The sequence below is a fragment of the Colobus angolensis genome, unplaced genomic scaffold, assembly GCF_000951035.1.
Source record: "Colobus angolensis palliatus isolate OR3802 unplaced genomic scaffold, Cang.pa_1.0 Scaffold13, whole genome shotgun sequence".
Lineage (NCBI taxonomy): Eukaryota > Metazoa > Chordata > Mammalia > Primates > Cercopithecidae > Colobus > Colobus angolensis.
The window spans coordinates 21,719,188-21,746,931 of record NW_012114252.1 but is presented as its reverse complement, the minus strand read 5'-3'; the positions used below and the strand labels follow the sequence as shown (position 1 = coordinate 21,746,931).

The 27,744-nt window shown below is 51.3% G+C and overlaps 1 protein-coding gene across 1 annotated transcript; it reads right to left on the bottom strand.

The window, feature by feature from the left end:
* Nucleotides 1-2,868: 2,868 nt before the first annotated feature.
* TEX29 (testis expressed 29) lies at nucleotides 2,869-25,113 on the bottom strand. The gene is made up of 5 exons (XM_011933908.1): nucleotides 25,056-25,113; nucleotides 18,269-18,379; nucleotides 5,560-5,629; nucleotides 4,169-4,344; nucleotides 2,869-3,034 (listed from the first exon to the last, which is right to left on the bottom strand). The coding sequence occupies exons 1-5, from the start codon at nucleotides 25,111-25,113 to the stop codon at nucleotides 2,994-2,996; spliced, it is 456 nt and encodes a 151-aa protein (XP_011789298.1). The 3' UTR covers nucleotides 2,869-2,993.
* Nucleotides 25,114-27,744: the final 2,631 nt, after the last annotated feature.

The following is a 27,744-nucleotide window of genomic DNA, read 5'->3' as shown; positions in this document are numbered from 1 at the left end:
GGCTGTTCTTGCACTGCTACAAAGAATTCCTGAGACTGGTAACTTATAAGGAAGAGAGGTTCAGTTTGCTCACGGTTCTGCAGGCTGCAAAGGGATGGTACCAGCATCTGCTCAGCTTCTGGTGAGGCCTCAGGAAGCTTCCAATCATGGCAGAAGGAGAAGTGGGAGCAGGCGCATCACACGATGAAAGCAGAAGCAGGAGGGAGGGTGTTGGGGAAGGTGCCTCACACTTTCAAACGACCAGATTTCATGTGAGCTCAGAGAGAGAGCTCACTTGTCACCAAGAGGATGGCTCAAGCTGCTCATGAGGGATCTGCCCCCGTGACCCACTCACCACCAGCAGGTCCCATACCTCCAACACTGGGTATCACACTTCAACATGAGATGTGGGTGAGGACAAGTATCCAAACTCTATCAGGGGTCAAGGTGAGAAACACGTGTGTGAACCTCTCAGAACCTATGTCCACCACAAGACGTCCACTGCAGGGAGGCATTTAACAATTATATGGACAATCTGATGGCCTGTGAATGTCAACTAGCCCTCCCTCGGCTACCCTGAGGCTTGCTCGAAGGGCTCATGCACAGAGCGGCTGCAGCAGCAGGGATAAAGGCTGTGCATGGGCTCAGTGGCCTGACCTTTCTCAGGGCTGATCAGTCAACCGCCTACCTTTCCCAACAACAGAGACTAATGTGGCACCATTTTTCAGGGTAGCCGGATACCACCTGTTAGCAGGTTGAGTACATTGGGCCCTTCCATCACAAAGGGGACAACACTGAATCTTCACAGCCATAGACAATAACCCGGGTGTGTATTTGCCTTCCCTGCTCACAGTACTTCTGCCAACACCAGCAAAGTCACCTCTAACCAAGGGACATATTTTATGACTATAGTAACCTATCTGGTGACCCCAACAAACCAGTCCTGTTTGTTTGTGTCTTTGGGTTGTCCTCACCAAAACTGACTCTGAGCTTGGCCATGACTAGCTGTGCCCATGGGTGCCGGCCAGGGGTTCTGTGAAAAGTCACTGCCTGCAAGGCACTTCCTTGGCAGCTCTCTCTGGCCCTCGCCTCACTCAGCAGGGCACCAACTGCACAAGGGCAGGGGCCCTGGCCTGTGCAGGGTTGTCACACATGCAGGCCACAGCTGGCTGTCCTTCATGGGGCCACGTGCCCACCAGCCTCACTTGTACTTAGGAGCTCTGGCCCTTCTCCTGGGGGTCCCTGGCAGGAGTAGTCCCCAGGTCCCCATCCTCTTCCCAGCTGCACACTGAACTGCTTCCCTTCCTTCATTCCCTATCCCACCACCCTCAGCAGGGCCAGTCCCCAAACTTCACGCCCATACCCTACTGAGTCACAGGGGCTTCCCAAACCAGAGACCCCAGGTGACCCCTAACGTCTCTGACAAGCATCCAGTCCACCAATAACGGGGCACTTTTTTCAGGCTGGATTGTGATTGTTTTCAGGGAAGGGGGCAGCGTTGAGGGCTTCAGCAAAAGGGTCCACAAAGGTGGATGTGTTCCACCCAGCAACTTGCTCTCCAGTGACTGAGGAGTCATCAAGGAAGCCACAGGCAGCAAAGACCCAATTGTCCAGGAAGCATGGCTGCTGGGAGGCCAGGAAGCGTGGCTGCCGGGAGGCCAGAAAGCGTGGCTGCCGGGAGGCCAGGAAGCGTGGCTGCTGGGAGGCCAGGAAACATGGCTGCCGGGAGGCCGCTCTGTGCACCACTTCCTCCTAAGGACGAAAGCTCTGAAGTAGGCGTGCCTCCAACAAACCTGGGGCTTTAAGTGTTATTTTGTGGGGGCATCCATTCTGCCTTATCTCTGCAAGGGATGGTCCGGGCCACGCTGGAGACATTGTGCAAAGAGACTCTGCCAGGTAGGGCCACCGAGCCCCATCTGCATGGCTCTATCATGACCACCATGCGGCCAGGGTGCACAGGGAGTACACAGGGTGCACAGGGAGTACACAGGGTGCACAGAGGGTACACAGGTGCACTCTACGAAATACCGGCTCTCTGGCCCTTTACAAAAAGTGTGCTGACACCTGATCTACACCAATACAAGAGCCCGATTGGCCTAAAACCAGTGAGGTGCCCGTGAGAAGAAAGGGGCTAACAGCAGGCCCATAACTTCCCCCTGCAGGAAGCCCTAGAGCAGTGCAGACTCTGGGCCAAGCCCATCAGCAGCTGATAAGGTTGACCAGGCAGAAAGCGGACGAGGGGCTTCCAGGGGCTCATGCAAACTGATTTCTCATCTAAATACTCCTTGTATTTAGCAGGATGTGTCTGGTCTATCTGGATTGTTTATTATCCTTTTTCAAAGCTGCAATGCGTGGACGTAAGGGCCACAGTTCCTGTGTAGAATGCACATTTTCGAAGTGAGAAAATGCAGCCTCCAAGATCCATGGGCTGCCCTGGGCCAGCCTGGGGTGCCTGTGAGCGTCCGTCGGCGACTCTGGGACTGAGCGCACTGCCTTGCATGAGGGGATCTCAGGAAGCTACGGCCTATGCTTTGGGGCCTCTCAGATCCAGATCCGAACGCTGCTCCTCCCTCGCGGCATGACCAAGTCCTAGCAAAGCCAAATGCCAGAGTCTTGAACTGCCTGTGTCCGTGTGGCAGCCCACTCTTGGTGAAAGTGCAGCCTGCCTTCTGGAAAGTACCCATGGCAGCCCTGCAGCCTCCCCGCACAACCATGACCACCATGCGACGACACCACCTTGAGCCCGTGCTGTGAGCCCCCATGGTGTTAATGTTAGTGACAAGCAGTGCCATTAAAAACTGAAAGTGCAGGCTCCCACTCTCCTACTCCACAGGCTTTCTCTCTCCTAAGATAAAAATATAGCAATGGATAAGCAACATCGGACGAGAAGCAATTTTCAGATATCTTTATTTTTTTCTCATTGGGAGGTCATTCCATCACACTGGTAATAGTGCACCTGCTGTATCATTTCATTTGGATAATTCTGCCAGTCTCCACTTCTTCATGCATTTCAGTCAGTCCTCAGTTTCTTCGGCTTCTGCTATTGTCACTGTTACTAGATTTTTAGAAAAGAAGAATTGTTTTCTCAATGGAATATTCAGCAGTCCCAAAAAGATTTCATCAGGGTCTTTGAACCCATCTATAAGGTGTCCAATTGGAAATGGTTGACTCGAAAGCCAGTTTTGGGGATGGCCATATGCTGCCCCATGTTTCTCAGTGCATTCCAGGGAAGAAGCATCTTTTTAAGACAGTAAAACACTCTTCCTCCCACATCATCCCAAGGCTCCCTTAACCAGGCAAACATCTGTCCTGCAGGAAAGCCTCATTCGCACAGACGCAGCCTTGGTTAGGGTCCAGGCATTCCAGATCGGAAATCAAGTGTGGGTCACTCTCTTACCCTGCCTCCTGCTTTTCCTGATGGTCCCTGTAAAGCCAAGTCTACTTGGTAACAATGGATAAGTCCAGGCCATTCGTATTCCTGTGCAAACATCTCTGAAGATAAGGATTACCATTTGAGATGTTTCTTTCTCTAACCTGGCAAGGTGCTGATCTAGGAAAAGCAACCAGAAACCTCCCCAGGCCCTCAAAGCAGGTAAACCAACATACGAGCAACTTTCCTTCCTGGAAACCAAGGCAGGCATAGAGTGATCATCTACCTCTCCAACCATGACCACCACGCGGCCAGGGTGCACAGAGTACCCACGGCAGCCGTGCAACCTCCCGTCACAACCACGACCACCACGTGGCTAGGGTGCCACAGAGAGTACCCACGGCAGCCCTGCAGCCTCCCCTCACAACCACGACCACCACGCGGCCAGGGTGCACAGATAGTACCCATGGCAACCTGGCAGCCTCCCTGCAGGAAGTCACCTGATCAAATGCGCAGGTTCTGCGGGACTCTCGCCCCCTCCCCGAGAGCTTCCCGCGCTAACACTGAGGGCCCCGCCAGAGGGTGAAATGACAGGGAGGCAGAAGGGGACAGGAAGGGGGAGGACAACACTCACAGAGGGAAATCTGCAAACCTGAACCTCCAGTGTTGGGTACATTCGAATTCTGAACAAACTGCAACACTGATCGCTGAGGTTGAAGGGCCTGTGTAGATGCCGAGCCCCTTTCCAGGGAAGGTCTCCCAAGGGAACAGAACCACGCCCTCAACCTTAAGCTGAGGATCATTCCAGAAGCTTCTCACCCTCATCCTTGTCCGCGTCACTTTTCACTGAGGGCCCAGCACTCGGAGGCCCAGGACTCGGAGGCTCCAGCCCTAACTTGCTGCTGGATGAGGCCACCTCCGCCTTTTCGCTGGACTTCTGTGGCAGCGCAACATCCGTAGGGATGGCCCTTTGTCTCCTGCTCTCCTGAACGACTCTAATGGGAAGAGGGTTTTATCACAGTCAGGGAAGTTACAGACGGAAAACTCTCCAGTTCCCAGTTCCCGCCTCCTGCCTGCCAGGACATCCCTCTGAAAACACAGGTTCCTGATCATGCATACTTATTTTTTAAGGTAAGTGCTTTGATGTAATAGTTCTCATTTTCGTTTCTTTCTCTCTCTCTCTTTATTTTTTTATTTTTATTTTTTATTTATTTATTTGTTTGAGATAGTTTTGCTCTGTCATCCAGGCTGGAGTGCAACGGCACAAACATGACTCACTGCAGCCTCCACCTCCTGGGCTCAAGTGATCCTCCCACCTCAGCCTCCCAAAGTGCTGGGAGATTACAAGCATGAGCCACCACATCCAGCCTCATTTTAGTTTCCTGTGCAGGCTCCAAACAGATGATCGTATGAGGCAGCTAAACTACCAAAAACAGCTCCGGGCGGGGGAAGGTGTGTGTTGCACTGCAGGCTACTGCCGGTTTATCTTCATGATTAACACACATAAGACAGCATATAGCACCACTCATGGTAGGAAAATGGCTTTACTCATTCCCGGACAAAGAAACTGGAATAATCTCAGGGGCTTGTATGCACGTCACAGAGTGGGCTCATGGCAAAGGTGACTGACCGGGGCGTGAGATGCTGGATTCCAGCCCTGCCCTGGGGACAGCCACCTGCTGCCTTGGCCCCCAAGGTCTGCATTTCCTCACCATTAAAATGAGAGGGAGTAGACTCAACTCTGAGATGTCTCCAAACCCTGACACCCTGCAATGAGGATGAAGGCCACAGGCCAAGAAGTGCAGGCAGCCTTGGCTTCAGGGGCTCTGAGACAACTGGGAGTCTGAGTTAGAGCCTCACTGCCCCATCCATCAGCCTGGGGACCCCCTCGATACTGCGTCAATCGTCCCAATCTGGGGACAGGAAGAGCACTTACATCGTCAGTGGCTGCAAGGGCTGAATAGGCTGAGCAGAGCACTTAGAGTCTTAGGTGCTCACTAAATGTGGGTTAGGATTGTCATCAAGAAGCACTCTGGAGAAGATCAGTGGGGCCCTCCCCGCCTGGCCAGTTCCCGTTCCCAGGCTCACAGAGAGCTGTTCTCAGTCACCCCAGCAGCACCAAGCCCGAAGGAGCCCAGTCGGGCGGGAGGCTACAGCCAGGAGAGGTTCCCCTCCTCCCCACCCTCCTGATGAAGAACAAAGGGACCAACCTGTAGATGATGGTGATGACGAAGGCCCCAGCGATGATCACAATCAAGGCGGAGAACACGTGGACGTAAACTGAAAAATGGTGGGATTCGAAGTCATTTTGATCCAGGTAAATAGAAAAGGAAGAAGAAGAAAAGGCAACCCTCCCAGAGTCGGGTGCGGGCCCTCCCGGCACTGCTGCCCACGGTCAGCCCTCCTCGCCCACCCTCCCCAGCGTCTCCTGGAGACAGCTCTGTGGACATCTCCAAAGGCCCCTGCAGGCACATGAGGGCTCCCTGTGAAAGGCAGCTCCAGGTGGTGATCAGTGCCACCCAGAAGACACCTTGTGACCACCCTGACCCCCGGGAGGGTGTGGAGAGATGGCACTGGCTCCTGACCCCCAGAGGTACGTGGAGAGAAGGTGCTGGCTCCTGACCCCCGGAGGGGCATGGAGAGATGGTGCTGGCTCCTGACCCCTGGGGGTACATGGAAAGATGGCGCTGGCTCCTGACCCCAGGGGTGCATTGAGAGATGGCACTGGCTCCTGTCCCCCAGGGGTGCATGGATAGATGGCACTGGCTCCTGACCCTCGGGAGTGCATGGGGGAGAAATGGTGCTGGCTTCTGACCCCCTGGAGGTGCGTGGAGAGATGGTGTTGGCTCTTGACCCCCGGGGGTGCACTGAGAGATAGATGGCACTGGCCCCTCTGTTCCTGCTGTGCTCCCCAGCTCCCTGGAAATGGCTCCCCAATCCCAGGTCAATTCCTCCCCTAAACTGAATACAAAGAAAACACTTATTGGATCATAGACAAATCCCACTGGTCTTGACTGGGCTTCTTTGTATTAAAAGAGACTCCTGTTAGGCCGGGTGTGGTGGCTCATGCCTGTAATCCCAGCACTTTGGGAGGCCGGGGCGGGCGGATCACGAGGTCAGGAGATCGAGACCATCCTGGCTAACACCGTGAAACCCCATCTCTACTAAAAATACAAAAATTACCCAGGCATGGTGGCGGTGCCTGTAATCCCAGCTACTTGGGAGGCTGAGGCAGGAGAATGGTGTGAACCTGAGAGGCGGAGCTTGCAGTGAGCTGAGATCTGGCCACTGCACTCCAGCCTGGGGGACAGAGCGAGACTCCATCTCAAAAAAAAAAAAAGAAAGAGTGTCCTGCAATCCCCAAGTTTCCTGTGCCTTCTCCAACCCACCCTCAGCAAAAGTCAAGCCTCCCCAGGTGGCCATGAGGGGCAGCCCCACCACCCTGGGTTTCCCTGCGTGAGTGTACTCCCAGCCTCTCCAAGGCAGGGATAACTGGGGGGAGGAACTGCTCAGCCCCTTCCTGAGCCTCTTTCTGGGGGACTGCCCACTACTCAGCAGGCAGGGCCCTGTCTGTGCAAGAGGCCTGAGGGGCGCAGCACTGTCCAGCACCGAGGGCTGATGTCTGGATCTCCGTTGGCTCATTGGTTCAGGACTTGGCCCCCTCAAGTCCTAATATTTGTACATGAGCATCACTCCTCTCAGAGTCCTTTGTCAAATAATATCCTCATCTACTGTTTGTTCTTCTACATTCCTTCCATTGGGATGTAAGGAATTTTTTAATGAATGCAAGTAAAGTTCTTAAGTGCTTGACTAATCACATATACACAGTAATTCTTATTGTTGTTATTATTATCAATATTAGTCTTTTCTCTAATTGCTTTCTTACTCTCAAAGAAACTGGCTGACTTGCAAATGCCTAGTGCAGGTGACATGAATTCCCTCAATTCCCGCACCTTCCCCTCCTGCTAAACCGCTCCCAAGAGTCGCGAAGCAGTAACAACATCATCAGATGTAATTTTCCTGGATGGGGTGTGAGTTTGCCAAGGATGCTGTAAGAAAGTACCATGCAATGGGGGACTTAAAACAATAGAAATTGATCATCTCATGGTTCTGGAGGCCAGAAGTCCAAGAACAAAGTGTCTGCTGGGCCGTGTTCTTTTCAAAGGCTCCTGGGAAGTGTCCTCCCTGGCGTCTTCCTAGCATCACAGCAGTCTTTGCCCCTATTGTCACGTGGCTGTCTTTCCTCTGTGTTCCTCTGTCTCTTGTCTCTTCTCTTTACAAGGATACCAGTCATTTTGGATGGAGGGCTCACTCTGCTCCATTGTGATCTCATATTACCTAATTACACCTGCAAAGACCCTTTTTCTAAATCAGGTCACATTCACAGGTACCAGGGATCTGAACTTCAACATATGCATTGGGTGCACCCAATTCAACCCACCCCAGAAGCGAGGCCGCAGGTGCAGAGAAAGCGGCCTCCTGGGCACACGAGCCAGCTTCCGACGGGATCCGTACTCCCTGGACTCATCGCAGGGCCACCAGCAATGGGTGAGGTGCCCAGGATTCTTTCCATGGGGACTGAAGTCAGAAAACTGAGAGGGGGTTGAAGCCAGCTCGTGAGGGTAACCCAGATCTTCGATTTTCCTCATACCGAGGTGACCTCGGTAAGGAACGGTGAAGTACACAATGGGCGCTCAATGAGAATTTCTCACGGAGAGGCTGGAGGAAAGGAGTGAGGCTTGGGGTTGCAAGCCGTCAGATAACAGGCATGTGCATGTACCGAGGAGCACACTGGGAAACTGCTTGTCGAAGGTTCTCCCAATCAACTGGCTTATTTCTTTAAATGAGGACTGTCCCATGGAAACTCGCTTACCTGAGGAGGGGAAACAGTGGGGCAGACTCACCTCCAAATATCTGGGGCTACCATAACCAGCTTCCAGGATGGCCTCCGGATTCTCACCACCTGGTATTTATACCCTAGATAGATGTTCCCACACTGAACAGTGGTGATCCCTGGAGCCAAAGGAGATGCCAGAGTCTGACCCCCGAGGCCAGGTGAAAAAGACATTGCGCTTCTGCCCTGATCTCTCTTGGGCCACTGCTCTGGGAAAGACCGCAGCCCTCATGGTGAGGAGAAGAGGCCTCCTACAACATCTGGTATCAACTTCCAGCAAAGTGAGTCATCTTCCTATAACATCTGGTATCAACTTCCCAGCAAAGTGAGTCATCTGAGACAGCAAGACTTCAGGTGACTGCAGCCTCACTTGGCATCTTGACCGTAATCTCATGAGACACTCAAACCCAACCATCCAGCAAAACCTCTAAGTTGCTTTAAGCCACAAAGTTTTGGGGTAATTTGTCACACAGCAATAGAGGATGGATCTGAGAGGTAGCCTAGAGATGGCCCAGAGAATCTGCACTCAAATGCTGTTCAACAAACAGAATTGATTGAATCAAAATGCACAAATAAAGTGAAAGGGTGAATTAAGAGTGTTCATGAGGCAAGAAGGTAACCCTGAAATTCCTGAACTCCAGGAAATGTTTTATTCCTTAGTATGACTTTGTGTCTTAGTTCATGGAACAAATTCAAAATTATATGAGTGAAGTCCTGTTGAAGAGACACACATATGTAGTCAGTGTCTTAGTATTCCACTGTCAGTATATCTCCCATATCTTCATATGTGCTCATGTTCTTTGTCATTGATGCCAAGCTCCTAAAGATAGAAACTCAACCTCAATGATGTGCTCTGTACAGTGTCTGTCTAGCAACACTATTTATTACAGACCATGTCGTTGGCTTATCATAAACCACAAAGTCTGGTTTATCTTTCAGAAATAGCAGCAATTGAAGAAAGGATTATTGTCTTTAAGAAACGTCTTGGTAAATGTTCCCAAAATATAGTTAAACAAAACTTTTGAAATCATCTCAGCAAGTCCCGTGAAGAAACTGAAGTCAGATACTTAGAAGAAATGACATGTTAAATAACATACCCTAAATCAAGACTGAAGAATGAAGGCAAGTCTTTCTCTTTGAATTCCCAATTCTTTCTGAAAGATCTAATGCTAATTCCCCAATTCATATTCTTAATAATACAGATTATGCCATAACACAATGTGCACTTCAAACCAGCCAATTTAAGAAGTTGGTGAAAGGTTTTCATAACATGGAATTATGTGCACAAAGAGCTCATAATACCCTGTCACTGAATACTACAACTTGCACAGTACAAAGGTTCATTCGTCATTTTGAATGAGAAAGATGTCAAAGAAATGAAAAGTAATGTGAGGGCACAGTGAGAGCCCCAAAGCAGGGCCCACTGCCCAGGCTCTTCCTACAGGCCCGAAAGAAGTCAAGAGTCAAAAAAAGCACAGCCACACAACACAGCTATTAAAGTTAGAATGATGGAAAGAACTTAATGGCTGCTTCCATGCAAAAATGATACACTTCCTTGCAAAACAGTGAGCCCTCTCTAAGTCAAAAACATTCTTGAGAGCCTGTGTTCTCTTCTGGGTTCCTTGTAACACCAGTCATGAATCTGCTATAGGGATTAAGACTCACTTTAAAAATGGATGACAGGCATGCGGCGATTGTTCTAGCTTAAGCCATATGTGACATACATGCCAACATTTACAAACAGGCCAGCACCTGCACGGTACTGATGAAAAGGTGCTCAGAGGATGGGAGAGATGGCAAAAGCAGCAGCAGTAGCAGCTTGGACGTGCATTCCCTTCCTAGCTGTGATCTTCCTGGAGTGATACATTTACACCACTTTACACGGTTGGATCTCTGCTTCATTGGGATGTGAGGAAATTGAGATCATTAATTATTATATGGAGAAGACTGAAAGAATAAACTTAAATACCTTTTGGATGCAATGTTTGCCACTTTTAGGAGACTTAAATGGTAAACTTCTCAGAAAAACTAAGTGGTATAAGTGCCTTGGAATCTGGAGTTCTGTAAGAAGTCCAACTCTATGATGGAAATGAACTGAGTGCGACTGTGAGCATCTGCTGCTCTCTGCATATGCAATGTGAGCAGCAAGCCCCAATTTCACAAAACAAAAACAAAATGATGACAAGTGCCAATGCAGCAAATCATGGCCAAGTCAGCACCCACTGCCATGAGCTTGGCTTCAGGAGTACTGCCACATGCCCCAGAGGACGAGCTGCTGGAATGAAGCCGTATGAGAGGCTGTTCCATACCAGAAGGCCTGGAACCCAAAAAGATCTCTCAAGTAAGATTCTGGCTAAAGGGCATGGGTTTTACAATGAGACAGGTGAGTCAGGTACAGGATAATGGACTCCTTCAGGAAAAAGCACTACCTCGTGTTGTAACTCTCATTAACTGGTTATGTACAACTGGACTAGGGCTTCAGTAAAGCCCATAATTAATTTTCAAGGTGATATCAGCAAAAATGGCAAAGCAAGGACCCCCCCGCCCCAACACAAATTTCTTCCTCCATGAAAACAATGAGAACACTGGTAAAAATCATCAGATGAAAGTTTTTCAGAAGTCTGGAAATTAACCAAAAGCTTGTGGAAATCTGTTTATTTGAGGCAAACAGCTGAATCTCAGTAAAAGAGCAAGCTTGGGCTTTTTATCTAGCTTTGTTCCCATCTCTCCTGCCCACCCTCCAGCTCCATGGTAGCTTGAAAATCAGCAGCCTGTAATCATGGTAAATCCAGCAGCCGGGCAGCCACTGCAGGGGGCAGAACAGGGTGGGAGTTCCTTCAAAGCCTCATTGCCAGAGAGTTGTCATGATTTGATCTGTCTGGTGCTTCCTTGGAATATCATCTTTATTTGATCTGAGCTCATTTGGTGAGAACAACTTTTTCCCCAGGCATTTGTTATAAATAATCAGAAGCAATTGAACATCGTTTTACTGGCTAAAGTGGTGGGTAGCAGTTGGGGGGAAACAAGAGGCTAACCAACAAGCTTAACATGAAAATCTGGGAAATGAGATGTGCATAGAGAGCTCTGAAATGCTCTGACACATTCCTGGGAATCTAGAGGGTCATGGACATGTCCACTGCTGTGGGCTTTGCAAGGAAAGACCTATGGTGGCCCTGGGACCTCACCTCTGGCTGACTTAAGGATCTGCATAAGAAGGAAGTGAAGGCTAAGGCAGAGCTAGAAATATTCTGAGTTTGTTGAAGGTGTGCCTCAGCATGCACACAGAACTCCTCTGCAAAGTCTGAGAGGCTTGTGTTTCCAGGTATCTAAGAAAATTTTTGGTAATTAGCTAACTAGTAGCTACTCAAGAAGAGTTTTTAGTGGTCACACACCATAAAGAATAAAGACTTTACTGATTTAGTTCAGGAAAGTCATCAAACAACCACAACAACAAACAGCAGCAACAATAAAACCTGGGGAGGTGAAAGAACCTGATTCTCAGAGGTGTTATATTATCTGACCTAAAATGTCCTATTTTCAAGAAAGAAAAATGTTACACATACAAAGAAATGAGAAAGTATGGCCATACACATTAAAAATGCCATTAACAGAAATCATCACTGAGGAAGCACAGACGTTGGACTTACTTGATAAAGACTGTAAATCAAATATTTTAAGCATATTCAAAGAACTAGAAGAAATCATGTCTAAAGAACTAAATAAAAGTATAAGAATAATATTTCATTGATATGATTTGGCTCTGTGACCCACTCAAATCTCATCTCGAATTGTAATCCTCACATGTCAAGGGAGGGACCTGGTCGGAGGTGGTTGGCTCCTGGGGGCAGTTTACTCCATGATAGTCTCATGATAGTGAGTGAGTTCTCACGAGATCTGATGGTTGAAAAGTGCTTGGCAGTTACCTCCCCACAACCATGCCGCCATGTAAGACATGTCTTGCTTTCCCTTTGCCTTCTGGCATGATTGTAAGTTTCCTGAGGCCTCCCCAGCCATGCAGAACTGTGAGTCAATTAAACCTCTTTCCTTTATAAATTACCCAGTCTCAGGTAGTTCTTTATAGCAGTGTAAAAATGACTAATGCATTCATCAGATAGAAAATATCAATAGAAATATAGACATTATTAAGAAACGACCAGGCTGGGCGCGGTGGCTCAAGCCTGTAATCCCAGCACTTTGGGAGGCCGAGATGGGCGGATCACGAGGTCAGGAGATGGAGACCATCCTGGCTAACACGGTGAAACCCCGTCTCTACTAAAAATACAAAAAATTAGCCGGGCATGGTGGCGGGCGCCTGTAGTCCCAGCTACTCCGGAGGCTGAGGAAAACCCCATCCAGGCTGAGGCGAGCAGATCACGGTGTTCTGGGCGGATTTTTAGGCGACAGAGCAGTATAAAAAAAAAAAAAAAAAAAAAAAAAGAAACAACCAAAATAAATCATGGAGTTGAGAGTACAATAATAGAAATGAAAATTCACTGGAGATGCTCAATAGCAGATTTAAGCAGGCAAAAGAATCGGTAAACTTGAAGATAGGTCAATGAGATTATCCAGTTTAAGTAACAGAAAGAAAATATAACCAAGAGAAATTAATACAGCCTTAGAGGTCTGTGGGATACCATAAAGTCTACCAAATACACGTAATGAAAGTCCAGAGGGAGAGAAGAAAGATAAAAGAACAGAAAGAATATTTGAAGAAATAATGGTAAAAACTTTTTAAGTTTGGTTAACATTAATCTACACATCCAAGAAGCTCAGTGAACTCTGAGTAGGATAAACTCAGAGAGATCCATGATCTCTGAGTTTGCAGACACCTGGCAAACTGCAAAAGACAAAGAATCTTGAAAACAGCATGAGAGAAGTGACACATTATACACAAAGGAGCCTTAAGATTTACAGCAGTTTCTCATCAGAAACCATGCAGGCCAGAAGGCAATGAGAAAAAACATTCAGAGGGCTGTCAGGAAGCCTATCAACCAGCAATTTTATATACAGCAACTCTATGCTTCAAAAATGAAGAGTAAATTAAGACATTCCAGATAAACAAAGTCAGGATATTCATCACTGGCAAAACTTCTTTATAAGAAATACCAAAGGGAGTCCTTTAGGATGAAATGAAAGAAGAGTAGACAGTAAGTCAAAATCACATGAAGTAATAAAAGTCACCATTAAGGTGCTCAATAGATGCAGAAAAAGAATTTGGAAAAAAAATCCAACACTCTTTTCATGATAAAAACACTCAACAAAGCAGGAAGTGGAGGGAGCTTTCTCAACGTGTGTGTTTCCAAGTTGTTTCTTGCATTTACTATTAATAGATACATGGCATCTAGTAAAACCCACAGTCACCACTGTATTTAATGGTGAAACACTGAAAGTTTCTCCTTAAGATCAGGAAAAAGACAAGGCTTCTGCCCTTCCCAATTCTATTCATCATTGTACTGAAGGTTTTAGTCAGAAACTAGGCAAGAAAATGAACTAAAAGGCATTCAGATTAGGAAAAAAGAAGTAAAACTATATTTTCAGATGCCATGATCTTGTATGCAAAAAATCCTAAGAAATCAACTAGAAAACTAATAGAGTAAGAAGTTCAACAGTGTTGCCATATACAAAATCAGCATACAAAAATCAATTACATTTCTATACGCTGGCAATAGACAATCTGAAAATGGAGAAAACAATGCAATTTATTTTTTTTATTTTTATTTTTTTTTTTTTGAGACGGAGTCTTGCTCTGTAGCCTGGGCTGGAGTGCAGTGGCCGGATATCAGCTCACTGCAAGCTCCGCCTCCTGGGTTTACGCCATTCTCCTGCCTCAGCCTCCCGAGTAGCTGGGACTACAGGCACCCGCCACCTCGCCCGGCTAGATTTTTGTAATTTTTAGTAGAGTCGGGGTTTCACCGTGTTAGCCAGGATGGTCTCCATCTCCTGACCTCGTGATCCGCCCGTCTCGGCCTCCCAAAGTGCTGGGATTACAGGCTTGAGCCACCGCGCCCGGCCCAACAATGCAATTTATAACATTAAAAAGAATAAAATACTTTGGAATAAATTTAATTAAAGAAACTCAAGATCAGCACCATGAAAACTATAAAATATTGAAAAAAATTAAAGACCGAAATAAATAGACTACTCCTGTTCACGGACCAGAACACTTAATATCGTGTTCAGATGGTAATACTTCCAAATTATATACAGATTCAACACAACCCCAATCAAATTGCCAAAGGACCTCTTTTCTACAGAAACTGATGAGCTAAATTTGGTATGGAAATACAAGGGACCCATAATCGCCAAAATAATCTTGAAAAAGAAGAACAAAGTTGAAGCACTCACAAATTCTGATTTCAAAATTTACTGCAAAGCTACAGTAATCAAAACTGGTACCGGCTAAGGATAGACATATAGATGAACAGAATAGAATTGAGAATCTAGAAGTAAACTCACTTTTATGGGAAACTGATTCTCAACAATGGTGTCAATTTAATGGAGAAAAAAGAATCTTCTCAACAAATGATGCTGGGACAACTGAATATCCATATGCAAAATAATGAAGTTGGAAACCTTCTTTGCACCAGATACAAAAGTTAACTCAAAAAGGATCAAAAGACCGAAATGTAAGAGTTATAAGTGTAAAACTCCTAGAAGATATTACAGGTATAAATCTTTGCAGCCTTGGATTAGGCAATGGTTTCTTAGATGTGACACCAAAGCACAAGCAACAAAAGGAAAAATGGAGAAAATGGACAGAAACTCAATAAAAATAAAAGACATAAGAGAATAATAGAAAGCATTTGTAAGTCATATTTCTAATAAGAGTTTAATATCCAGAATACATAAAGAGCTCACACAACGCCATAATAAAAAGACAACCCAATTTAAAACCGGACAAAGGTCTTGAATAGACTTTTCTTCCAGAGAAGATATCCAAATATCCCCCCCCGGAAAAAATGCAACGATGGGTGAACATCATTATTCATTAGAATAATATGAATCAAAACCACAATGAGATACAACTTCACATCCATTACAATGGCTATAAACAAAAGGACAACAACAAGTGTTGGTGAGAATGTGGAGAAACTGGAACTCTCATATGTTGCTGATTGGCCTGGAAAATGGTCTAGCTACCTTGCAAAACAGTTGGGAAGTTTCTTAAAAATTTAAGCATAGAGTTAATACATGATCCAGCAATTCCACTCCTACGAATATACCCAAGAGAATAAAAACCATGTTTGCACAAAAACCTATATACAAATGTTCAGAGCAGCATTATTTATAATAGCCAAAAAGTGGAAACAATCCAAATGTCTATAAACTGATAGATGGGTCAACAAAATGTGGCACATCTATACAGTGGACAATTACTCAACGATAAAGAGAAATGAAGTACTGATAGCTGCTACAACATGAGCAAACCTTGAGAACTATGTAAGTGAAAGAACCACAAGTCACGTGGTTCCATTTATATGAAATGTCCATAATACAGAAGTCCATAGAGAGATGAGTAGCTGCCAGGGGCCAGAGAGAGGGAAGGATGGGATGTGGCTGCTGATGGGCATGAGGTTTCTTTCTGGTGTGGTGCAAATGTTCTGGAGTTAATGGCGATGACCGCACCACTGTGAGTATACTAAAAGCCACTGAATTGTATACTTTAAAAGGTGAATTTTATGATATAGCATCTTAGTAAAAATAATAAATGAAGCAATTTCCAACTGATTTTATCTGGAGTCAGAGGAAGGCGTGAGATCCTGAGAATCCCAGAGGCTCCTGGAAGTGGAGGCTGGGACAGCAAGGGGTCTGGTCCTGAGTCTCTAAAGCCAAGATCTGCAGGAGCTGTCGTCGTCAGAAAACCTTCCCAACTATCAGTGGTATCCATTGTGATCTTTCGTTTGCCTCTGAGGAGCCAAAATTCATCTTGTTTTGATGAGGTGCCAAATCTTCACCACGAAGCAGGACAGACACCCTCCCTGGAGCAAGCCAGAATCCCATCAGCACTTTCTTTCTTGACTGATTTTGTGCCCAGAATATCCCTTTCATCTCAGAAGAGCTGGCTTAAAGCTTTATGTCTATAGGACTGGGCAGTCCCCATGTAATCAAACGGTCTAGCCTGAAAATGAATTTTAAAACTTTTTTTCCTTTTTCTCTTGTTCCCCTAGTCTTGCGATGCAGAAAGCTTACTGCAGAAAATTTTTGTTCTCCTTTGTCTTAAAATATAGCCCTGAAATGTACTTTCTTTTCAACACCAAGGTCTCCCTTTCTCACCATGCACCCCCTAGCCCCATGTACATTTATCTAACTGTGTGCTGGTATTTAATTATGGGCTTACTTACAAGTTCTAGGGGCTCATCTTGAGATAGACCAAGCATAGAGACCCAGCTGCAAAATGCCAGAGACCCCCTGAAGGTGGTGAGTCTACAACCAGCCATCAAGATGACGCCAACCCGTGCTCCAGGCGGGCCACGGCTTGAGACAGCCACCGGAACGAGACCCTCAGACCTCGAGTAGCACCCCTCCCATGTGCCTCCCATTCTAAGTGCCTCTTTTTAAGCCCCTCTCCCCAGCCTAAAGTTGAAAGCGCAAGTCAGCCACTTCCCCACTGCTAGCTTTGGAAATAAAGTCACTCTCCCTTCATTTGTTATGAGTTTTGCAAGCGATGAGCAGCCGAGCTCACGCTTGGTTCCATCAGCAGGGCTCAGAAATTTCCATCAGTCACTCATTCCCATCAGTCACTAATGTTTCCTGACTTTCTAAGCCCTACTAGGTACAGAGAATGAAGAGGACCTGATGCCTGGTCTCTGAGGGCTCAGTCTAGCCGGAAATGCAGGAGAAAGAAGTAAAAGGAAGAAGAAATGGCCCTGAGCTGCACAAAGTCAGGGGCCTTTACTCACTTTGGGGTGCTAGGGGTGGAGAAAAGAGTGGCGTAGGATAGGGAGGGTTTGGAACTCATCTCCAAGGAAGCCTAAAGCCGTGAGAGATCATCGGCCACATCCAGCATCTCCATCGTCAAGGGCTGCACTGTTCCCTCCCAGGCCGATCCCGTCTGTGCTGCTGTCCGCCCCTCCCCACGCAGCACAAAGAGCCCTTTACCCCCATTTCCAAGAGGGGCCTCCACAGGACAAGGAAACACACGAAGCTTCCCGTGCGCCTTGATGAGAGTTTGGAAATGAGAAGACCTCAGCAGCGCAGAAGGCCAGCGTGCTCACAGGCGAGAATATGCCGAGGAGGTAGGAGCCCAACACCCTTCACGCGCACGCCATCCTGGTTTCTTAACTTCCTCCCATCTCCCTTCCAACACGTTTTACAACTAGCCACAGTCTCTCCCTTCCAACACGTTTTACAACTAGCCACAGCCCCCCGAAAGGGCGCGCCTCCCTCCGGAAGCCTTCATGGGGAAGGGGAGTGGCAACGCCTCCAGCCCCCACACCCCACACACTGGGTGTCTGTTGTCCTCACTTCACCCCCGTGCTGCTTGAGGGGCTTGAGGGGCTACCAGCAGATCTTCGTGTGTGGTCTGGCTTCTAGTCCAACGCTGAAGCAGCCCACGGAGTCCCCAGTCAGGGCCAAGCGTCTCTGCTGTCCTCACAGAGCCTGTGGTGGACAAGGTCCACTCCACCCTGATGGGCTCACCCCACACCTGGCCACTGGCCTGGGCCCTGCCAGCACCACATGTTTCTGCAGCACTATTTCCTCAAATCCAGCCTCTGCAACCACCCAGAACGGCCAAATTCCTCCACGAAGGGGGTCTCCATCCGTCCCCGTCCATGCCCTGGCCAGCCCATCTGGGAATGGAACTCCTCAGGTGGCTTACTTCACATCCACAGGCCCCCCAGCTCAGACCCCACTCAGAGTCTACTGCCCCCACTAAGACGGAGCGGAAGAGTGTGGCCAGAGAACAATACCAAGGTGTTTCCAGCAAACAGAGACCCCGGGGAAGGGAGACAGGCAGGGCGGCGGTCAGCATGGTCGCCAGCTCCCTCGGCTTCCGCCGCAGGGCGGCCGGGATGGCTACTCACTGGGAATTGCTTTCTCATAGCAGACGCCTTTGTAGAAGCAGCACCCGAGCTCCTTGCATCGGTCCCTGGAGACGTTGTAGTCACAAATGTCATGCAGAGGAATGTCACACACTGCAAAAGCACAGACACACACGTGTCACCGCTGAAGACAAAGCCACTCCGCTCTCCGCTAAAGAACCTGGGAACCGGTGTGGGGAGCAGCTGTGGGTTTGTGTTGTGGTTTTGTTATTTTCTAAATTATGCATCATGCAAATCTTTATTTGAAACTAAGATCCAGAATGAATTAAATTTCTGAGCAAAATAATGTCAAGTTAATTACACAGAATAATGCGGGGCCCTCTAACGATTAGGAGATAATACGTTTCCGAGCAGCAGCGCCAGGCACGGCGCACGACAGAGCCCACAGAAGACGCGGGGCCCACACAATGGGTACTTGGGAGTTCGGGAGGGAACGTGTAATTATTTCACACTTAGGCATACGGGAGTTAGAATTAGCAGCATGGGCTGAGGATTATTTCAGAATTTTAAAACTTGAATCAAAAGGACAGAAAGTTTAATGCCGGTTTTGACCCAAAGGGGAGACAATGAGTGTGTGGTGCACTCTGGGAGGCAAAGGAAGCAGGGCGGGGACTGCTCCTGGCAGACGACCCTTCCCAGCGGAGTTCAGCAGCCTCATACATGTTCAGCCCCGAGGGACGCGGCTCCCTTCATCGGCCGTGGGCCACTGAGGGACTGGGCTGGATGATGAAGGGGGTTCCTGCAGGTGAGGGCCCAGGGTGCCCACAGAGACCTTTGCTGGGTGGACTGCAGTCCCACAAAGACGGGCTCCATGCCCCAGGCCAAGGCTGCACCCAAGCCACTGGGGGTCTTCCCTGGCACCTCTGTAAATTGTTCCTCCAGGACAGGGGCCGACAGGGGAGCTGCCCGGCCTTCCTGACCCTTGAGGAACCTCATTTGTGCTCCTAGGGTTGATTTAGTTTTTCAGGTTCCCCTTCCCAAGACACCCCCATTCCAGGTTTGCAAAAGCCGCGGCTGCAGCCCTCACCCTCTGTCAGAAGCGTCCTGGACACGGGAGCCCTGCCGAGGCGATGCCACCCCTGCCACGGTAGAGTGCACAGGGCAGGCCAAAGTCACCGGCTGCTGCCACCCTATCCTCCCTCAGTTGCATAGGGTGGCTGTGTGTGGTTTGCGCTTACCTCCCACGTGGGGAGCAGTCGGGGGAGGCCAGGAGAGGCCCCACAGCAGCAGGCAGGTCCTACAGAGCCAGGCTCAGAGGGGCCTGCAATGGGTGACTGGTCTCGGGCTGTGGCTGGACAGATGGTCCCCCACGCTCTATGCAGCAGCCCATGTGTCTACAGCGGGTGACTAGGAGGGCTTTGCTCCCAGGGCGTCCAGGTACCACGGCCTTTTTCCTGGAGTGCAATTCCAGGATGGACACAGTGCCAGAAGTTCAGACACCACCCACAGGCAGCTCCCGGAGAATTCGGAGTCCACCACTGCCTCCACTTTCTGACGCAGATGATGACAGCAACGGCACAGCAAACACCTGTCAGCGCCAGGCTCGCGTTGCCCACAGTCTCCTCCACCCCACCAAACACCCGCCAGCACCTGGCTCAGGATACTGCAGGCTCTTCCACCCCATCAGACACCCGCCAGTGCCCAGCTCGTGATGCCCAAAGGCCCTTACACCCCATCTGGGAAGATCCAGATGAAACCCAAGATCCCACGAGCTTGGATGCAGCGGAGCCGGGATCCACAGTGACCTCTGGCTTCAGGGTCCTGCTCTCACCACGGTGCCAAGCACCCTCCCCACCGTCCCCAGACGTGGGAGGAGAAGCCCCAGCAGCACAGAAACGTCTGCTCACAAAGCCAAGAGAACAAAGGTTTCTAAAGACTTGCGGTGACAGCGGATGTTTAATTTCAGCAAACAGCCTGGGCAGGAAATATGCCACTGAACGAAGCATTATTTTTATTCATAAAGTGATTTGTTTTCTTCAATATCACTCCACAAACGTTCATACATTATTTCTCATTTTAAAAATTCAGTCCCCATCGCATCTGACCGTCCAGCTGTCAGATCCAGTCAGTCCTCCCCGCCTCCCGTTTTCCCTCCACACCCACCGTTATTTTCCCACATGCACCTCCACGATGTCGCCACGCATTTTTAAAATCCACTAGCCCCTGAAAAGTCTCTCACACATTTCCGTTCCTAGCCTGGCCCTCCACCTCCTCCACAACCCATAACAGGCTTTGAGGTTGGAGTAAGCTGAGGCTTTTTGGGCAGGGACCAGGTCGCAGCCACCAAGGGCAGCAAGGTGGGCTTTTCACATGTTGGGGGGTCGGCAGGGCTGACACAGCTGCCAAAGGGGCCGAGGTGGGCTCTCCACGCGGTGGGGGGTCGGCAGGGCTGATGCAGCTCCCTGCTCCCTCTAGAAGCATCACTGGCAGCTCGCCCACTGCACAGGTACTGGAGGCCCAGCCACTGGCACCAGCAGTGCTGTCTCCAGCCCAGCAGGCCCTCCACGCCCCCCGCACCATAGCCAAGGCAACTTGAGCGTGGGGCTCACTGCCTGGCTCGCTCCCTGTGCTCTCCCAGAGTCATGACAGCGCGGCTGGGAAGGAGGAAAGGAGCCATCGGCTGGGCCGGGCTGTGGGAACCGGGAGGCGCTGCCTCAGGATGGCAGGGCAACCGCGTTCCTCCTGATCTACTGAAATGAGACTGGGGTTCAATCAATCAATCTAAAGTGAGCAGAGTGCTTCCTGGGAGAAGCCATCCTGGCTCGGGGGGCCAGGTGAGATGGGGGCCCATGGAGTGAGGTTTCAAAGCTCGTCCCACGAGTCTGTCCCGTCACCCCATCTGCACCAAGAGCAAGCCCAGGGAAGTCACCGCTCCCCAGGGACAGTGGGGCTGCCATTCACTCCCTCGCTCATCCCACTTCCCACCGGCCACCACCTGGGGCTTCTAACACGCCCACGCCAGCACAGTGGTCAATGTTCTGTTGTTTCTCTAAGGCCATGGAAAGTCTTTTCACTCCACATTTTGCTGCTTCTGCAGCAGGAGAGGAAAGGTTCAGGAGGGGCATGGTGCCCAAAGAGGTGCAAATCTGAGGCCAGGGCTTTCCAACCCAGGCAGAGAGGCGTCATCATTTTTAACATGGCTCATGATCCAGGAGGGGAGGCGTCACCATTTTAAATGTGGCTGACAATTCTGTGGCATTTCTACTTCCTGTGCTCCATCCGCCTCCCTTCCCCTCTCTCTGTGAAATGCACACTTGCAGGAATTCTTCCTAGCGGAGAAGCCAAGCCCAGAGACTCTCAGGACAGCGCCAGGTCCTCGATCTAACTCCCCATCAAAGTCCCTCTGCCACCTGGTTTCCCGAAGAGGCAGTCGGTTAGCAGGGGACAGACCATGGTTGCCTCATGGAGAAGCAGCCGGCAGACTCAGCAGCCATGACCTCATGGCACCATGGAGGCTTCCAGCACTCCTGAGACTCAGCCTCCCTGCTGGGAGCTGCTCCCCTAGAAAGGCAGGCATCGGGCTGGCTTCCAGGGAACACCTCCAAGCCACACTGCTCAGTGACTCAGTAGAATGTCCCAGCTCAGGGTTCCTGGCAGCGTGGCCACGGACAGCAAGACCCGACCACAGACAGGTTTCCAAAGACAGTCCAGGCGGGAAGAAAAGACAAGATTCTGAGTACAGCGGTGACAGGAAATGTGGTGTAGGAACTCCAGAGACATGCCTGCGGTCACGACTGCCACCAGCACCCAGGACCTTCAGCGGGCCCGGCCTGCACACCCCTTTCTGTCTGTAAGCTGTGACACCACCCGGAATCTGGCTGAACGCGTCTTCACAGCAGATGTCATAAACAACGTAAAAATCTCTGAAACTGGAGACCCATTTTCTTGACACCGAGCTTGAAGCTGCATATCGAGTTATCTTAGGACAGAAGATGCCAGTTCTCCCAGAGTTTGAGCATCAGAACACGGAAGGAGAGGTGAGGAGGAGGAGGAGGAGGAGGAAGCTGGGCAGGGATCACAGCAGGTTCGGGGAGCTGGTGTGGTGTGTGCAGAGGCTCATGTGTGTAGCGGTTCCTGCCTGGAGCGTGTGTGAATCATGGATGGGGATCTGGGGTGCGCAGGGCCATGGATCCCCAGGATTTGGACACGGAGAGTCCAAATATGTCCACAGACTCCTGAGGAGAAGCCAGTGGCTTCGAGTCCCCACTCTTTCATAAAAGTCACTCGGAGAAGAATACACACCGGTGTGGAAAGTGTATCATAGTTTAAAAGTGCTTTCGCGGAAACTATTTTATTTAGGGAGGGAGCTGACATTAATCTTTAGGCAGCAGTTGACAGCAGCTGAGGCTGCATCAGCCCAGTAAGGCAGAGCCTCCGTGCCTCTTCCCCAGGGGCCGCGTGTCATCCTCCCATCCTCATTTCCACTTCTTCACCCCCAGGTCGCCCGCTGTCCAGGGCCATGTGAACATGGTGCCCCGGGAGCCAGCCTCAGGCCCTCACCTGCTACGGGGCTGTCTGGAGGCCCAGCTGCCTCCTGTCCAGGATGAGCGAGTGTGGACATGGGGAAGCCCAGCAGGGCTGCAGGGAAGCGGAGGCATGCAGGGCTCTGCAGTCACATGGGGAGAGGCTGTGGAGCGGGTGGGCTTGGAGGCCAGAGTCTGCACTGCACCCGACCACAGAGCCTCTTCCACATGTGCAAAGTTGTGCAGAGAAGGACAGGAGGAATTCCTCTAGGCTGCTTCTTGGGCTCAGACCCGGGGTGGGCAGCAGAGAGGGCCTGAGCAGCAGGGCCATGGCCGGCCACTGTAGCTAAAGGTTCCAGCTCCCCACCTGCCCGCTGAGGCCACCAGTGGCGCAGACACCTGAGCCAACTCCAAGCCAGGACAACGCCGGCCTTGTCATTTCACAGCTTCCCTACACCCCCTAAAGGAACAGAAACAGTCACAAAACAGCCACGCCACAGTCTGCAAAGGATGATAAGGACGATGCTTATCATCCTGCATTAACCTGCATGCGTCCTTTTATTAACCCTGCATGCGTCCTTCAGTCACGAGGACAGGCTGATGGGGAGCACACAGGATTGTCACATGCAGATGCCAGATGCTGGGGCCTGGGCATGGCCATGGCAAGGTGAGAGGACTCCAGCCCAGGGTCAGCTTGGGCTGTGCCTTGGGTGACCTGGTACACCTGAGATGACCCCCACCAGCCCCATGCTCCCTGAGAAGGGACGTCAGCCTCCAGCAGCCCCTGGCAGCCCCTCAGAGACAGGGTAGCCAGGCCCAGGAGCAGCAGCTTGTACCCACAGCAGCTGCGATGCTTGCAGCCCTGAAGCAGAGACCAGGAGGGTGACCCCCAAGGGCCTGAAAGAGGGACTGCTTTCTCCCCCTGTGCTTGCCCTGGCTACAGGGCCATCTTGCCAGAAGATGAGAGGGGCCACTCCAGCCGGCCACAAGAACATCCACTCCCTCAGGGGCCCCAGGCGCAGGCCTTCCACTCTGCCCTGGGTGCATCTGGATCAGGAACTGCAAAGACCCCTCTTGTGGACACCCCTCTTCCTGTCCAAAGAGCAGCTGCCCCCCGGGTGTGACAAAGCCTGGTGGCCGGGTGGCCTTGGAAAGCCTCACAGGTTGGCAGCTGCCACACATTTTTGGCACCTGGGCTGCCCTCTCCCTCTGTGAGAGCTGCAGGGCCGGGTGCTGCTGTGGACAAGTGCTCAGCGGCTGCCAGCATCTTGGCCAGCCTGAGAGGCGTTCCCTACAGAGGTAACAACCCCAGATAACCTACTTTGTTTTCTCTTTCTTCCATTTTCTCGGTTTGTTTTTGAGACGGAGTCTCGCTTTGTCACCCAGGCTGGAGTGCAGTGGCACAATCTCAGCTCACTGCAACCTCTGCCTCCCAGGTTCAAGTGATTCTCCTGCCTCAGCCTTCCGAGTAGCTGGGATTACAGGCAACCTGCTACCACGCCTGGCTAATTTTTGTATTTTTAGTAGAGACAGGGTTTCACCACGTTGGCCAGGCTGGTCTGGAACTCCTGACCTCAGGTGATCCACCCGCCTTGGCTTATCAAAGTGCTGGGACTACAGGCCACCACACCTGACTTTTTTTGTCTTTTTTTTTTTAATTATTGTTATAATAAAAGCATCTCATGAATACAAGCTCAACTGAGAAAAAAACGTTCAAATAGCAGGTAAACCTGAGCCACAGAAGGTGGCACCTCCCACCTCTCGTAGGGAGGCTCGAACTTCCAGAATCTTCCTCTTCCTGACTGTAAGTCACTGTTACCGCCCCCCCATCTATGCACACTAACAGCACATGTGGGATAAGTCACATCCCACACTGGTGGTTCCTTCCAGCCCCAGTGGTGAGTGTCTGCCTTTGGGTCAGTCGCCTGGGTGGGGAAAGGGAAGGGGGAGCATCTTCATTGCTGATAAGTATTTTTCCTTAATAAAAAAGTCACTCCTACAGTAACAGTTATGAAGTTAGTTGAAGTGGATCTTCAGCACCTCATAGACGAAATGCCTTTGACCCGTGAACCGCCTGGAAATAGTTCAATGCACTTCTTCATCTAGAAAACCTCCGATTCAGGTGTATTTTGCAATAAAATTTTCAAAAATGAAGACTTCACGGCGTTTTCCCAGGTTATTTTCTGAACACGCATTTTTCTGCCTTTCCCTCCTAACCAGGCCTGGGACCGGGACCCCCCGGTCCGCGCCAGGGGCTGAAACGGCTCCGCCCCGCGCCGCGCCCACCGCGCGCCTGCCCTCCATACCTGTGAATTGCTTCAGCAGGTGCGGCGGCGGCTTCTTCACTTCCGGCACGTATTTCATCGCCGCAGCCGGCGGGCGGGTGACGGGCCGAGCACGCCTGGGACACGGGGCGTCCGCGCGGGCGGGTCCTGGGACGTCCGGGGAGGGGCCGGCTCGCGCCAGGAGGGGGCGCTCGTCGACTCACCTGCGCCCCACGTCCCAGGCGGGTCCCCTCCAGCCACCCGGGCCTCTCAGTCCTACCGCACGTGGGAAACACCTGTTAGGTAAAACCACCGACTGCCGCCCCTCCGTCCGCCGCTCACTGTGGACTGTGGGACCAGGCTGGGCACACCCCACCCCGCCCGCGGTGACATCACACAGCCCCGTGAGGTCACGTGGGCGTCACACAGGACTTCGGAGCCGTGCGCCTGTCCACCTTAACACTGGCTGCATCCAGGACGAAGGCCTCTCAGATGAACAGATGTAGGGAGGGAGTTCCAGGGGCAAGACGCTGCTGGGGACACCACGGGCTGAGTCCCACCTTCCCTGCGGGACACCCCCGCCCCTTGCCCACCCAGTCTGTGGGTACAGGCGCTTGAGTCCCGACCCTCCCTTCCTTTGTGTCCTGGTCCCTCCTGGGACACCCCTCTCTGCCAGCCAGCACTGGGTGCAGCAGAGAACAAAACCAAATCCCTTCCCTCCCGGGGAGGGGACAGAGTGACGTAGCTGCCTCAGACCAGACCCGGGCCACGGGCCAGGTGGATCAGGGCAGGGGTTGCCCCTTGCCACGGTGTGGGCAGGCGGCCTCCAGGGAGGAAGGTGTGTCTGGGGTTGACGAGGGAGCACGAAGAGGTCCTGGGTGGAGGCTGGTGTGGTGACTTGAGAGACACAAGCCGCAGGAGGGCAGGGCATGGAACCACGTGGGTCATAGTGAGGATGGTGGCCTTTATTCTGAGCAAAGTAGGGAGTTACTAGCAGATTTTGCGCAGAGAAATGGAATCATTTTTACAGTATCACTCTGCTGTGCTGGAAACGGCTGTCGGGAGGTGAGTGAGCAGGAAGCACGGGATACTCGTGAGGAGGAAGGCAGGCGGCTGCCGGAGGGGGCTGCTGCTTTTTGTTGTTTGAGTTGAAGGACTGGGCCGTGCATAGTGGTGTGCACCTGTAATCCCACAATCTTGGTAGGGCAAGGCGGGAGGATCACTTGAGACTGGGAGATCAAGGTTGCAGGGAGCTGTGATTGCACCACTGCAGCCCAGCCTGGGGAACAGAGGGAGACATTGTGTCAATCAACCAATCAATTAATAAGAGTGGTGGACAGCTTGGATGTGGAGAGCAAGAGAAGGAACAGTCAATGGTGAGCCGAGGACACTGTTGAGGGACTGGAGGCTGGTGCTGTGGGCGTCAGGTGGACAGAGGCATCCAGGGGACACGCCCAGGAGGGGGCTCAGGGTGAGGGCTTGGTGGACGAGGACACCAGCAGCTGGTAGTGAAAGCCACCAGCAGGTCCCAGAGCACCCTGGGGAGCAGCAGTTGGAGAAGGAGCCCAGGGCCAGTGACAGGAGCAGGGGACAGCCCGGGGCCCAGCAGCCGTGGTGCTGCAGAGGCCAGAGAGGCCATGTGGGGGCTGGCCAGGTGAGCCTGCGAAAACGGGGGAGCTTCAGGGAGTGAAGTGGAGGAGGGCTGGGTGCTGTCAGGAGGGTGAGTGGAGTGGGGCTGTCCAGCCAGAGCTGGCACCCACTAGAGCAAGGGCAGAGGTGTGACTAAGGGGCCAGGTGCCAGTGTGCTGCTGGGTGACCTGCCACCTGTCACACCTGGCGGCCACGGAGGCAGGACGGGGGTGCTGGATTTAAGTGGGCTGAGGCTTGCAGGAGGTGGCGGTGCTGATGGACTCTAAATTGGGAAAGAGCATGAGGACATGCCGGGGAGAGCAGAGGACGTGGGACGCTAAGCCCCTGGTGGACGGAGCGAGTTGGAGACAAAGCCACGATCAGAGTGGGGGTCCTGAGGGTGAGGGGGCAGTGCATGCTCTATTCTGGATGAGGAGGAAGTCAAGGCTCTGCCCCGGGAACAGGCAGCTGAGGTTGCCCGAAGCAGGGATCAAGGAATCGGGCTGCGTGGAGATGGAATTGGAGTTGGGGGGCCCCACCTCCAGGCCAGAAGGAGGGGCGCCCCAGGGGACGGGCCAGGCTGCAGGGCCAAGGGTGCAGGAAGGAGAGAGGATCCCAAGAGTGAGGGGCAGCTGCAGCCGGGGACGGGGGCACAGGAGGCGGTCAGCCCCAGAGGTTCGGAGCCCGTGGCCCAGGCGTCACAGGCTCTGGGGTGCAGCCTGAGGGGGGTCTTGGGTCCCTCCTCCTGCGCACAATGAGATAGAGGCAGGGCTCTGGCCCCCACCTCACCAGCCCTGTGACCTCCCCCTTGAGACCAGCCCTTCCCAGGTGTTAAAGGAGGGTAAGGACGAAGTCTCCCAGGCAAGCACCCCCTCATGCCCGATGCCCAGCACACAGCGGTGCCCATGACCAGGTGACCCTGAGGGCCACTTCCAGGAGTGCCCTGGGCAGGGTTGCCACCATCCACCATGCAGCAAACACTAGGCTTCTGCCTGTTTGATGTTCATGATGGCTTTATTGAAATACACTTCATGCACCATGAACTCACCCATCTAACGTGCAGTTCCACGGTGTTTACTGTGTCCTTGATGTGAGCCTTCAC

Coding starts and splice junctions, on each gene's coding strand:
- TEX29 (XM_011933908.1), bottom strand. CDS start 25,113: ATGAAATACGTGCCGGAAGTGAAGAAGCCGCCGCCGCACCTGCTGAAG. Junction 5,630..18,268: donor CTATGAGAAAGCAATTCCCA/GTGAGTAGCCAT, acceptor ACCATTTTTCAG/TTTACGTCCACGTGTTCTCC. Junction 4,345..5,559: donor GTCATCACCATCATCTACAG/GTTGGTCCCTTT, acceptor TCTTCCCATTAG/AGTCGTTCAGGAGAGCAGGA.